We start from the raw sequence: 15,170 nt of genomic DNA on the forward strand, positions 1-15,170 counted from the left end.
AACATACACGCACATTTGATACACAGCATGTATACATGTTCAAAGCACACACACACACACACACACCACGACAATCTATCACAAGCCAGCTACCACTGTGCCACATCAACACACAGCTCCAACAGTTGGCTATTTGTCTCTATTAGCGAGGCTGATGGATTATTGTCTGGAGTAGTTTGTCCTTCCACAGATTCTCATCCCTAAACAATCTAGAAAAAGGTCCCGGGGTCAACCACATGGTGTGTGTGTGTGTGTGTGTGTGTGTGTGTGTGTGTGTGTGTGTGTGTGTGTGTGTGTGTGTGTGTGTGTGTGTGTGTGTGTGTGTGTGTGTGTGTGTGTGTGTGTGTGTGTGTGTGTGTGTGTGTGTGTGTGTGTGTGTGTGTGTGTGTGCGCTATCAATGTTGAAAGATGGAGTAATGTTACATCACTTTTCAGAAGACAGCTGGTGGCCAAGAACAGAGGGACAGTGGGGGGGGGGGGGGGGGTTTGCGACACAATATTTACAGTCTGTGTGACATTCACACACACACAGGAAGATGCCAGGTACACGCGCGCACACACGCACTAATTCATTTTTCCACTCGGTCATCCAGCTCCCTGCCCAGCCCTCTTTTAGAACACCTGTGTGAGGCTCAAAGCTGTGGGTTAGTTCAGCCAGACTCCCTTGTATCTCTGTGTCTGAACACAACGTTGTTGTGCCCTGCCACCTAGTGGTATGCGAGGACCAGTTTGCAATGCTCTACACGGAACAGGTCCATAGACTAAAAGCTTTGGTACAGAACACCCTCATTTCAACCCCTGAGGTCCTTTCCCTGACAACATGACGCTTGCTTCATTTACCACTTCAACATGCTCCACTGTAACGTGCTTGTTTTTGAGTGGGCGTTACAATAATCATAATTACTAGAACCAATTACAACAATAATTACACCGAGCACTTAACACCGTTGAGTTAAACTGAGGTAAACCCTGTGAATATAATCTCTTTGCCTCCACTTAAACTGTGTTTTGCTTGTGCTTCCATGGGGATTAATACACCAGGTAGTTAAGGAAGCCAGTGCATTCTGGGTGAGGTGCATTTCAGAAACGGAGCCTACAGTAGCCCTCAAACAGTTAAATCTCAGTGATGTCAAGGTAACAGGATGCTGCAGGGATTCCCCTGTGAGGATGACACAAATGCCTTGTTGATCACACTGATGAAGCTAGAGTCAATACTCTGCATGTCCCTGGGGAAATTCCCTTTGGTCATGCTCATTTCCAGAGAGGTCAGAGGTCACAGCGGAGTTGGCTGGAATTCAGAGCTTTTCCTGTTGCCTTTGTGTGACCTGTACCTTTGAACAGTTACTCACACTGTGCAGTGGGAGTAAAGGCCAGAGCAACACGTAACAGTGTGTCCTACAGTGTACAATAGACGCGCCAAATGCAATTTTACTGGCCGACTCCTTTCAAACGTCAGTCCGGATAATGTTTGCCATTTTGACATCTTATTTGAATGTCTACATTTCTGAAGGCCTTTTTCTAAATGATCACAGTTCAGATGTATCTGACTGCTTGTATGAACTGATGAAAAAGTAGCCGTCTGCAGTCACATCAAGAATTGAGGATGTGATGCATTGAGATGCATCGAGAATCACTGTTTTTTTAATCGATGACAGGTCAGCGTTTCGTGAGGCCGGTGAAGATTGACACCTTTAACCCACATTATATTTTCCTTGTGATGAATGACACGTCAGCTGGGCCTGCGTGTTGTGGAATTAAGCAGGGGCTTCTTTGGCTCTGAACGTGTCTAGCAACATAACAAGCTTTGCCAGTTGGCCCGCAGCCAGCCGGCTTGTAGAACATTTAAAGCCGTCCCAGTGGATCTGCGGATATGGAGATCTGCGCCTTTTCCTCTTTTATTTAATTTTGTTTATTTTCTGCCAAAGAGCGATACAGCAGAGTGTGTCTGTAAATAAGTGTGTGTGTGTGTGTGTGTGTGTGTGTGTGTGTGTGTGTGTGTGTGTGTGTGTGTGTGTGTGTGTGTGTGTGTGTGTGTGTGTGTGTGTGTGTGTGTGTGTGTGTGTGTGTGTGTGTGTGTGTGTCCATATTGTTTGCAAGGAGCAACAACTGTGAGTTGACTCTCTTTGACAACAGTTGGAAACTAATAAGAGCTGTAAATATTTAGTCCTCTACGAAGCCTCCATCTTCTCTTTTTCAGTGAGTGATCCTCACTGAGAAGTTACCCGCCTTTGAATTTGTTGTTGGCTGGTTTTACATATTCTCCGCAAAGTGACTTTATTTTGGGGTTTTCTATTTGAAACAAACCACACAAGAAAAGATAATCCTAAAATCATAGTTGAGTCGGCACAGGGGGCATGAAGAATGTAGAGCGGAGATAAATATGTGACGTCTTGTAACCGGTCTGTAAGTGCGTAGAGACCACCGATGTGCAGCAGGTGGAGAGGAAGCATCTGTACGTGCTCCGCATGGTGGTCGCGGTATTAGTACTCATGTATGCTGTATACTCCAAACCAACCCTTCTACGCCCTCGTTTAAACACAAATACAACATTACTTAAGAGAAAAGTACTACAAGGACCACCTTGATAATAGCAGCAATGAAGACCTAAAAATGAGCACAAGTAATGTAAACCAGCGTTATTTTGGCCACACTGACATTCATATACTATACTGTATATGTCCATGTTTGCAGAAAGAATACAAATACTTCTTAATATATACATAATGTAATTGAAATGTATTTACTATAGTGCTTGATATTTCATTTAATTGTATGTGTTTTTTTTATTATCATCTCTGACTCTGATCCCTTCACCTCAGCACAGAAGCGAGGAGGCGGTTGATCAGACTCTAATCTTCTCTCCTTTAATCCACTTGCTCTGTCGCAGAGATTATGGTACTCATTTCTAATCCAGCACTCTGCAGGACAGAGAGGTGTACCTGTTTATCTCTCTCGGCTTAAACGAAGAGAAGATAGCTGCTAAAACCTCCCTGACCTTCTTGAGGGTTCTCTTGTTGGAGGACTCGTCACAGATGTTTGTGGTCTGACGTCAGGGTTGTTTGGGAACAGCCAAATCTCTCTGGAAGGAATCCTTCCCACTTTGTCACTCTAGACCCAACAAGGTCTGCAGGTTCAGTCAGTTTCCCTCCCACCGTCCGACTGCTCTGCTAACCCAGCTTTCTGGCTTTGCTCTCCTACCTTTCCTCATCCCCTCATACTAACCCTTCGTCCTTCCTTCCTTCCTCGCTTCCTTGCACGATTTCTAATGAAGCTGTCTTTCCACCCTATGCCTCTACCACGATTCAACAAGAAAACAGGTTATTGCTGTAGTTCATAGGGAAGGAGGCAGTTTAATGCATTATGTAGTATGTTTTTTAGTTATCATCTCCTTGTATAATGCCTATGTAATAATATCTTTATCTCTCTATGTATTGTTCACTGTGTCTTTGGTTTACTGCGTATCGTTTTAAATCTATACGATGACAATAAAGTACATTTTATCATACAGTTATTACAGTTAAACAACTTCAGTCACAGTTTGTGAAGGCCCTCAGTAAATCCACATGACCTGATTGAGTGGTTTAAAGCCTATAGGAACCTTGTAAGGACCGCTTGGTATACGTGATTTAGTCCTTTTTGTAAATCCACATTGATGGTTGTCTGAGCAGGTTAGCTGTTGCGGATTGAAGCCGTCTTTGTGATACCATCTAAAACACCAGATTAAGCTCCATAATGCTTGATTGTTTCCAATACATTAATCTGCGTCGTCCTTTACATTTGCAGTTATGTAGTCTGTTTTTTATCCTCCCCTCTTCGTTGATCCCACTGTGTCGTATGATCCCTGGACCTTCCCCGGGCCGCCATGAGCAGTTTGCACTCTGTGCTTTTTTCTTTTTTTTTTTGGATGCGTTTTAGTGCATTGTGATAATCTCCCCGAGCTTCATAAATCAGCAGCGCTGAATCAGATTATCAGCCGGTACACGCTGAATTGGAACACGTCCAGCCGGAGCATTTAGATGAAATGTCCTTTGCCCTGTTAACCTCAGAGCTCTGTGCATTTCAGATGCTCTCGGGGGAAATCTTTAACAGTGTTCATAGATGGTTTTGATGGTCAGCAACGGATCTGAAAAAAGATGTAGTCTTTATCCTTTATCCAGCACTCTGCCAAATTCAGGACACACACACACACACACTCAGATAAACCCTCTCATGTGTGCATGAGTCTGCAAAGACAGTAGAACACGCTGCATATTGCACTTCTGCATTCATGTATGCATGCATTGTACATGTATTTCAAACACACACACACACGAGTGAATGTTCCAGATTATTTGGAAGAACTGACAGTAAATACTTTGTCTTATAATGTATTTGACTTAAAACAATGAACTGAAGTTAAATCCTCTTTTGTTAACATGTAATCCTACATTGCAGTGTGTGTGTATGTGTGTGTGTGTGTGTGTGTGTGTGTGTGTGTGCACATACGTGTGTTTGTGCAAATCACATCTGTTATCCACAAAACACACATCACTGTGTGCCGTGTCTTTACAGAAACACACATGCTCCCAGCGTGCTGCTCCTACAGGTGGGGACGGCTGAGTACATGAAGAGTTGCCGGTTCGGTGTTTCTGAGGCATTGTCCTCCATCAGTACATGCTCACCAGGAAATGAGAGCTAGTGCTGTAAATCTGTCTCTGCATGTGACAGCCATTAGAATCAGTGAGAGAATCCATTAATCCAATAGAATCTGTTTGACAACGTGATATGAGATATTGTGTGTTCATTTGTTTCCCTGTTTACGTGTAACAAGTTGATTCTGCTGTTGGTTTGACTTGTCCTTCAGCACAGACCCACTCATACATCAGTAGGATTTCACTTTCATGTCTCTGCTTGCGCGGATGATGGCGAAGGGATCAAACTAGTAACAAAGTATCGTGATATTATGTTTTGCGATTCTGTATCCATTCTCAAGAACACTGTATTGATTTTTAATGAATAGTTGACGTGCAAATATGAACTCAGTCAATACTTTATTATCATCTCCAGGAGAATCGTGCGATTGCTCGCATGTGTGAGTGCGTGAGTCTGTTCATCTCTCACGCTCAATGACCTCTCGTGGTTGCGGTGACTCGCACACCTCAGAACACCTTTTTCAGCCGCGATACATTGAACCGTATCACCTGTATCAGGATGCGTATCTTATCACAACCCTAGTCATTGGGCAATCTGTGGCCAAATCTTGTCATACAAACAGCCCCCAAAAAAAACAAAACATTGGGAAAATGCTGACACGTGTCTGCAAGTTTCGCCTGCAGAACTGTAAAGCGGCTTTTACAGCAACACCTTCAGCGATTAAAACGGTTGCAAATCCAGTGTCACAGCTGTCAACAGGCATGAATGACCCAATAGCTTATGAATGAACATGAGACTGGGCATCTACCTACATGTGCACATAAGCATGCATGGGCACAGACACACGCACACACTCTCTGCTAGATATGGCCAGATGGTGTAATCCTTTAGTATTCCCTGTGTTTCACATTTTTCCCCTCCTGCGTTGGGATTACGCCGCCGTCCAATCGGATTTTGGCCTACTCTCCAGTGATGATGTGAGATGATGATGATGGGCGGGTGAGTGAGTGAGTGAGTGAGTGAGTGAGTGAGTGAGTGAGTGAGGCAGGCATGCAGCAGAAACACTGTACGTGGCGTTGTGCAACGCGTCGGATGTAAAAGCGCTCCACGCTGCCGTTCGTAGAGCCGGTCGCTGACCATCACTGTCCAGGTAAGAGACGGGACGAGTCAGAGGAGCTGTTCAACACCACACGGTGTACATGTGTGAACCAAAAGAGATTTTAGTGACGAGCAAACTAAATGGCTTTCTTAAATCCTCAAAAAGGTGATGCACAGCGTGAGCCTTGGTTTTGACATTGTGAACTGGGTGCATTCCACCGTAGCTTGGTTTTTAGAAAGGGAATGTAATTAGGACGAGGGGGACAAGGAGTTGTATGGTCTAGACAAATTAAATTGGATTCAAATGATGTGTAATGGGACAATATCGCTGCAGTATTCATTTGCTATAGACGTAAGTGTCCATTATATCTCCTGCTGTACAATGTAAACAATGTGAACTTTAAAATCCGTCATTTCTCCGGATCTTTTCTGTATGCTTCCATCACATTTTGTAATACGGATGACAATGCCATTTTCGTGTGTGTGTGGGTGTGTGTGTGTACACACGTGTATTTCGATGCTTTGAAGGTTCAAATTCCTAGTGTCAAAACCCAAATCTTAACACCTTATTTAACTTCCAGTCCTGCTGCTGTGTGCAGAACAAAGTATCCGGGCCTACAGACCTGGTAGAAGAACTCCCAGCCACTTACTGTCACGTGTAGTCTAATTTCACGCCTACTTAGCTGTTTTGGCACTCATGTGGCAGATTAGAGAGCGCGTGCGTTGATTAAGTGCAGATGTACGTTTAATGAGGAGAGGATGGGGGGGGAAGTGTGCGTGGAATAAGTGGTCCTGTGTAATCAGTGCGTACGTGGCATCGGCTCAGTGTTTCTGCACACTACGATCGAAAGCGATCGAACTGGTGCGAAGAAGCAATTCCACTGTTGTTGCCTCACTTGACTTCCCCAGGTTGGAGATATTAATCCTCGATTGTGAAAAAAACAACATATACACTTTTGGCACCGTGAGAGGTTGTGCATGAAAGCTTCCACCAAATACCATCAGTCTGATTTTATCCATCTCTCTCTCCTCCCACGCAGGTCAGTGCTTCCCGTGTATGGTGGACGTGGTGCCGGTGAAGAACGAAGATGGCGTGGTGATCATGTTCATCCTCAACTTCGAGGGCATGACAGAGGAAGTACTCCTACACCACAAACAGGAACTCAACCACCGCCTGCCCACCTGGCTCGTCACCGGTAGATACCGACTAGGTCTCACTCACTCTGTTCTTTCTGCTCTGCAATAATCAAGTCAGACTGGAGCAACTTTGTGTCCCGTCTGTCTGCACACTTCAGGTTTCTCTTGATTTAAATCAAGAATGCTTCAAAATATTTCATTTTTTATATAAAACAGAAAAATCATCAGATCAAACATCGCTGAAGGAGCAATAACGTCCGTAACTATTCATAGAGAAGCAGTGGAGAGAGTACAGTAGGTTGACTGACACCACTTTGGAAAATTACACTTTTGACTGGTTCCATGACTTAAAATCCTCGTCCAACATGCACTTACATTTCCCTTTCAATAACCGAAGTGGACTTATGTTGAGTCGGTGAGGAGTGACAACCATCACTTTAATTCACCTGTTTCATTTTCCAGAAAGGCTGTTGTGATGTTGGCTAAGCAATTTGTATTGCTGTGAACTCTGGGTATTTGTGTTGGATCAGGTTTCTGGCAAAATGAACCCGCACTTCATGTTTCAGAGGGATAACACTGGGGAACAGTAGGACAGTGATAACATTCCAAATCAAGTCTGTCTTGTTTTTAACTTGGCTTAAACCCAAATCCAATAAATCCTACTGTCCCAAATTCCTGTAGATTGTTTTTGAAGCTGTATTTTAAAAGTCACTCAGCGTGATCCAGTTACCGATACCTAGAACATCCTCCCATGTCCTGTCTACTTGTTTCTCTCTTTAAATCTCCCTTTTCCTTGCAGTTCCCTACTCCATCTCTCCTTCCTGCTACAGTATAATATTGGAAACACACCTGTCCTCTCCTCCATTTTACCTCCTCCTCCTCTTCCTCCTCTCCAGGTCGCCCACGAGGCTTCAAGCTGCGTCTTCCCCTCCTGCGTTCGCTGTCCAACAGCAAAGTGTCTCTAGACGACACGGAGGCCGCTCACTTCCCCACCGCCACACCTATGCCGCTGCACCCTGACCACCACAGTCACGAGTCCTTAGGCCTCGGGGAATTCCGGCGTCTTCCCCCTTTACCGCTAGACCACCAGGAACAAATCGTCGGCAGCAGGTAGGCCCTGTGAGGGACAAAGAGATGGGTTAGCAGAGGCTTCTTTTAAATACCAATTATGTGGACCATGTCTCACGCTCACGAATGAGTCCTAAAAAGGGTCTATGCTTTACCCTTTTGAGCATGGTGCTGTATTTCTGGTGTAATTCTTACCAAAAAATGCACCGCAAGGCGCAAATCCTATCAATTGAGAATAGCTACGTTATCTGGCATTGTAGGAGTAATTGAATAATATGTGGATTGTTTTTACTTTACCGTGTCCCGTTTTCATTTCTGTTTTAGCTCCTTGTACCAAATGCATCTTGAATGCTTTCTGCCAGGAACTCCTCTTGTCCCTTTTCCTGCCACAGTGAGGTCAAGGGTCACTGTTGGCCAAAACCAGCAGCATTCTGTTTTTAGTATGGACCCCAAAATATGGACCTGAAATATGCAGTTTATGACTTCCGTCACACTCTGTTAATACCCATCATGTCCTCCGTTTCCTAGGTCGGCCCTACAGAGTTGGCCAGAAGACCGCCAGGAGGACCAGTGCACCTTGCTGGGCCCCGACCCTCCTGCACCCACTCCTACTCCTCCTCCACCTCCCCCTAGAGCCCGCCTGGTGGATACCCTCACCCAGTCGTCCCCCTGCGTAGCGCCTCACCACCGCCTCAGCCTCAATCCGGACGCCTCGGGCTCCAACTGCTCCCTCTCGTGCAGCCGCTCGCGGGAGAGCTTCCACAGCATGCGTCGTGCGTCCTCCGTAGACGAGATCGAGGCCATGAGGCCCGACTGGGACCGGAAGAACCGCAGAGCGAGTGTCCGGCCGGGATGCAGCAGCACCGGTGAGCAGGTGGACGCAAAAACAAACCAAAAAAAACACCTACCTTTTCTATCATACCCATCGATTTTCACCTCCCGCTCCGTGTGTGTTTGCAGGCGCGGTAAACAGCAAGTCCAACATATTGAACTCCACGTCGGACTCGGACCTCATGCGGTACCGCACCATCTCCAAAATCCCTCAGATCACCCTCAACTTTGTGGATTTCAAACAGGACCCGCTCATCGCCCTGCCCAGCGGGGAGATGGACATCATAGCTCCCTGCAAACTCATCGACCGGACGCACCACGTTACAGAGAAAGTCACACAGGTAGGACGCAGTTCATGTGCAGAGTGTGTGCTGTTCCTCGCTAGGAGAGAGGTCGCAGCTGTGTTAACAGTTTGTTTTTGCGTCAGACCTTTTCTATTCCACGCTGCAGCTCAGCCTCTAGTGATCTCAGAGGTTCAGTAGTGGAGACGTGTGTCCCCATGTACTGTATACACTTCTGCATGTGTGTAGGTGCCGTCGGACAGCTAGCATGTGATTCACTTGGCGCCTGCCAGCTACTTCCACTCGCTATCATGTGACAAGTCTTCCTTGGGAGATAATGCTCGTAGCCCCGGCTCACTTGAACGAGATCAATTGGCCGTATTCCAATTACTGGAGGAGCTACGAGGCCAGTGCAGCAGCACTTTCACATCCTCGCTCCTTCACAAGCCCGTGGTCTCCAGCTCTCCTTTCCCTCCACATTCTCATTTGTCAACATCTGGTTGCAGTAGTACTGTGTCACTTCTTATAGCTTGGTATTAAATAGAATATCCAGTAATGTGCAAATATATATGCATGTGCATGCGCTGCATATCCTGATTTGACAAAAATGATTCCACACTGTGGAAAAACCAGAAGCGAGTTAACGCTGCGGCTGTAACTTCCATGTTGAAAAATGATTTGTTATCTGGCCGCCACCCGTTTGTTTTTTATTACCACTTCTGCTGAAAAAGCATTCATCAAAGTAATTCAGGTGAGGAGACACAGACACTGTGTGCATGTAGAAGCCCTGCTGCTCCAAACCCAACCACACTTAGCTAACCAGTCAAGAAGGAACCGTCGGATTGTAAAATCTCTTTTCATGTCTCTGTTGTGAGAGGAGAGCTTTATTGAGGGCAATGGTTGCACAAATCAGGTGGTTTGTAGGGAAACGTTTCCTTGTCTACTTGGACGGAAAGTTGAATTGAGTATTGGACCTTTTTTCTTCCTAGAGGAGGACGTCTTATAGAGGAGCAGGTTACTTAGGTTCCATCACAGAGCCTCGTTCTGCCTTGTTTCAGATTGAGCTGAGAGTCTTGGAACAGGTGAATACTTTATTTAGCCTTATAACACATCAAAATGTGCCTCTTATTTCTCCCAAATCCGGAGGTGAAGGACATGCTTGTTCACTCTACACTTGTACATTTCCTCTTTTTTCTTTACCGGAGTTCCTTTACACTTCCTGTATGTGTGTGTATGGATGTGTATTCAGTAGATGTGTCTCAGATTGATGGCCAATGTGATTGCTCATCAATCAGCTTCCTGTAGATGAATCGGTTTATACTAAAGCCCACCTCTCCTGTGGGATTCATAACTGTGATGAACTGCAGGTAGACAGAAATGTGCCATAAGCTTCAAACTGCTGTGTGACAAAGATGACAGAGACAGGTCATGTAACAGCGGGGGTCTTTCATGCCGTAGTTCAACGTTAATGATGACTGGATGTTGTTAAATGTCTCTTTTGTCAGAGAGAGGTTTGAGATTTATTATCAGTGCCTCTCATCCTGGTGTTTGATAGATAACTTTAAGCTGACGACATGAAACCATAATCTGTTTTCTCAGTTTCTCTTTTTGATTATTGTTTCATTGTGCCTGCTTTTATCTCACCGTGTGCTGTCAGATGGCTCATATTCCATCCAAAGATATATGGTATCTATGCATTACACAACTTTAATTCTCACATGCTTGAATGTTTGTGTTATAAACCCAACAGAAAATATAACAGTTTCAACATCTACTAGTACGGGCACACTGCGCTGCAAAACAACGAGGTTGGAATACTGAATGTATCCAGATGATCTTATTTGGAGAACTTAAACTGCTGTCTGTAATAATTGTTGTGCAGGTTTTATTTAGCAGGAGAATGAGGTGTGTAGATGGTCTCTCGGTAAATGCTCTCAAAGGTCATTTGCTGTTTTGTTCAAACTGTAACACCAGGCCGGTGAAGTCCATTGTCAGCCCGATGTCTCTGTCTCTTTCTTACATTTGGGAAAGGCCACGCTGGGAGTTATAGACGAACAAAGAGCAAAGAAGATTACCTTCATTCTCCCTCAGCACACAGTCGGCTACGTGGAGTTACCAAAGAGGAGGAGGAACACTCTGTTCTCTCATATTGTCTTTTCTCTCCGAGCACCGATGGGAACATCAGCAGGGAGCACTCTCAAGTTGATGATGCAACACAATACAAACCTAATGTAATCATGCTGCACAGTATGTGAGGTGCAGCTGGTAAGGTCAAACCATAACCCTCAGTTAATGTAAGTGTGTGTGTGTACATACATGTGCATTAAACCATACTATGCTGTACTGTTGGTAGTGCAGATGGAGGGAACAGTACCAGCTGTGTATGCACTGCTATTTATAGACAGTTAAGGGAAGAATGACAGAGGAGAACACTAAATGAGCTGCATCTTTCACTGCATGTATCGGACATCCATTTAACAGGAGAACTCTCTTTTGTAACATTCTATTAGTTTTGCTGCGTCCTAGTAGAGAGTTCACATCAAGGGTTGATGAATTCGTAATAACAGCAGCAGCAGGGTGTTTTGATGTTAGTCTTATAAGTCCCCTAAAGAATTGCTTCCACCTGCCCTCTGACCGAGAGTCTGCTGCTTGTCAGGCGACTGCAGCGGCTGATTTCAGTCATCTCCGCGTTTTCAACTACAAAGACAGAAATAATCAGTTCAATCTACGGCTGTGGTTCAACTCCAGACCTTTGATCCGTGTGCTAAATGCCTGAGAACAACTGTTCAGTGGATATCGAGTTATTGCAAGAGCACCTGCAGTACCTGCTCGGGCCTGAAGATGGCAGCACCGCATAAGGTGGAGGGATGACGGTTAACTCTGCAGTTCCTCAGAGGAGCAGAGAAGAAGACGTTGAAAGGCAAATAAATCTGAATAATTTAGGTGCTCCATAAAACATCTGACATCCCCAACAAGAATGCATGCAGATTTTCTCTCTTATTTGAAAAGGCTTCTGGCACTGTCCCCCTTTTACGGCTCTGTGCATGTTGATTTTTGCCTCTTGCACTTCGTTATGACCAAGCTGCTTGAGCTCACACTGGCTCATGAATACTGACTTCTGTTGCTTTGTACAGGAGTAAATGTCTGGAAAGTAAATACACCAGCTGCCCATACGTGTAATTGCCACCATCCGCTCATCCATCATTTCAACAACTTTTTTCTAACGGCCGCTATGTGAGCTCTTACTAGATACAGACTTGAGCACAGGTGACTTCTTATTGATGCATAGCACAGTCTAATAAGGTAGGTAGGTGGGTTGGTTGGTTGGATGGATGGATGGATGGATGGATGGATGAGTAGCTGGATGGATGAATAGATGGATAGATAGCTGGAAGCAAAACTGGGTAGTTGGATGGCTGGACAGATGGACAGTTGGATGGATGGATAGTTGGACGGATGGACAGTTGGATGGATGGATGGATAGCTGGCTGGATGAGGAGAAGTGGTTGAGAGGATGCCAGGAAAGAGGAAGCTCTTACTCAGTGTTTGGAGAGGCATGAAGGGCTGAGCCGACCACTGACCAGTGTAGAGAAAAAGTGTCACCATGCCTCACTCACTGCACACATACACACTTCAGTGACACTCATAGCGTCCATCCCTGAGGTTGTGTCCTATAGGGGACAAGTGATTAGCTACAAACTAAGATATACACTCCACACACTCACCCATCACAGCCCTCGTACAATATTCCTGACACACACCCACAGCTCCATACATGGCACTCCTGCAGACATGTGAACATGTACTGTACACCCACTGACACTCTCCTACGGTCACACACCGCCTCTCTACTCAAGCAGCATGTCACATCCAACTCCACAGTGGGATCCAATGGAGCAATGGATGGAACAAACCGCGCCCGGCAGCAAAGTGGTAGGAACCGTCTCCGTCTCCTTCAAAGCCAGCAGAGAACTCCTGCAGCTTGAGTTTTGGTGCATGTGTTGGTTGATAGTGTTGATAGTGTAAGGTGTTAGGCCTGTGCATTGAGTGCTGTATGTGAGACTGTTGATGCTGGCGTTTGTTTTTTGTTTGAGTCTGAGACAGTTTAAAATAGTTCTGTTTTTATTTAAAGATATATTATGTAACTTTTCAGCATTAAAATGTCTACAAAACGACTAGCCCTATGTTATATATTGTGTACTTGCGTTATGCCAAATGTTTTCAACAATTTTCAAACCCAGAGAAATCCGTCATTTTAATTGAGGTAACTGTCCGTTTCATTTGGTCCCCTATCGATGTGTCTGCGTAGTCTGCCGGAAGTTATAAATTGACCTTTTATCCAGTTTTTAGCCACATTTTTACAACACACTTTTTAGATCTTGGACATTTTTGACTATATATTTGAAGGATGAAGGATTTTAGTGACAGAACGTCAGAGAAACAAGCTTAGCAAACATTATGTCTGCCCGACAGCATTGGCTAGAGACCCCTAACTGCAGAAAAAGACATTATTGTGGATGTTCACTAGCACCATCATAAATGTATATATCATTTCCCTGCATTCTTTCATATGCATATCCATAACTTATGATTTATTCCTCACATATCCCAGAGCAGCGATTCATAGATTACTTTAGCTGTTTCCTAAATGATAAAAGTAAGAAGTCCAACTGTCGAAGTCTTGGTGTGGCTTCTAGAAACCCTGCTGGTCCAATTTGTCTTTGTGTGACGTGTGACGACACCGAGGTCCACTTTCAGACTAGCAACACAACATGAGCTCTAATGAACTTCCTGGTACTTTGACAAGATTCAGTCCCAATTAAGCTGCATCGAAAAAGTCCAGAAAATGTATGGCTAATATTATCCAGAGTCATAAGTTTAATGCTGGTCGCCCTGGTGTATGAATTATTAATAGAGATGGCAAAAAATGGTCTTAATTAAAATGATTTATTCACTTAGTTTTTCGTGAGCCAGGTCGTTCCTCTCCTCCCCTCTACTGAGGCTCCAACACTTTTACTGTATTCCTCCAGCATATTTCATCAAGACAATTGTGATAATGTTTTTTAAAAGCAAATGATATCTGACATTCTGAGCCGCCATGTGAAAGCGCTGTGAATCCTGCACTGTGTGCATGTAGGGTACTGAAATGAGCCACTTGTGCCATTGCAGACGTACGTTACATTAAACGGAATGTAGGTTGTGTATATTTCTTTAATGAGCCGGCTTCACAGGGAACCAGAGGAGATCTCTGTGGGGAGGGCGGGAGCGTTGTGTCCCATCTTCACTGCACTTTTGACTGTGTGTTTATATGCATCCTCTGTGATGTGAAAGTGAAATATGCAGTAGAGGCTTGTATGTTTTGTGTGAGTGCACTAGGACACCATGTGCCTTTCTGGGTAGTTATCCACCTTTCACATTTCTCCACCGTACACAGAGGTTTCTGGCAGTATGAGTTAAAAAAAACATCATCCATCGTATTAATATCTGCATATTTCATGCCGTTTCCTATTCATTTTATGTCCTCCATGGCTTTTCTCTTTGTACAATTAGTAGCCCGGTTCCTCTTAACACAGAAGATATGTTGAGCTTAAGCAACTGGACAATTTTGACAACATAAATGTACAGATGTTTCTTAATATATAGGTATCTTTATTAGAATGGACACTGCAAAAAATAAGAAGAAAGAAGCACATGGTTCCCGATGTCGCTCACATGCCAGCTCATAGCTCCGAGTTGCTTTCTGCCTTCAGTGAACGGCACACAGCTCCCCACATGTCCCACGTTTAGACTGTAAGTGTGCAGGTAGAGGTTGCTGTTGCTGCGATCAACTTTTTCAGTAAAGCGATGAACACTGAAACTCTTCAGCTGAGTTCAGATCCTTCAGCGAGTGAAACAACTGGAGCAATCTCACCGTGGAACCTTAATTATGCATTGGGGAAAACAACCCCCCCCAAAAAAACAAACTTAAAAACCATGTGTTGTTCGAAGATTGAAAGTACAGAGACCTTTTCGCTGCATGCCACTGCTTCCTTCCTGTTTGTCAGTGCGCAGTATGGCAAAGCTGCTCCGCCTGCAGCCCCCCCGTTGTTCCATTAATTGAATTCCCTACTAGTTACAGTCTGA

At 44.7% G+C, this 15,170-nt stretch overlaps 1 protein-coding gene across 1 annotated transcript in view; it reads left to right on the forward strand.

Annotated features, from left to right (window-relative positions):
- kcnh2b (potassium voltage-gated channel, subfamily H (eag-related), member 2b) overlaps nt 1–15,170 on the forward strand; it is a gene marked incomplete at both ends in the record, with an annotated part of 205,837 nt that overhangs the window by 106,487 nt on the left and 84,180 nt on the right. Inside the window, 4 exons of the mRNA XM_079181271.1 lie at nt 6,771–6,926; nt 7,764–7,977; nt 8,464–8,801; nt 8,896–9,107. Coding sequence (XP_079037397.1) covers nt 6,771–6,926; nt 7,764–7,977; nt 8,464–8,801; nt 8,896–9,107 — 920 coding nt within the window. The remainder of the gene's footprint in view (nt 1–6,770; nt 6,927–7,763; nt 7,978–8,463; nt 8,802–8,895; nt 9,108–15,170) is intronic.

The sequence above is a fragment of the Pholis gunnellus genome (assembly GCF_910591455.1).
Source record: "Pholis gunnellus genome assembly, chromosome: 20".
NCBI lineage: Eukaryota > Metazoa > Chordata > Actinopteri > Perciformes > Pholidae > Pholis > Pholis gunnellus.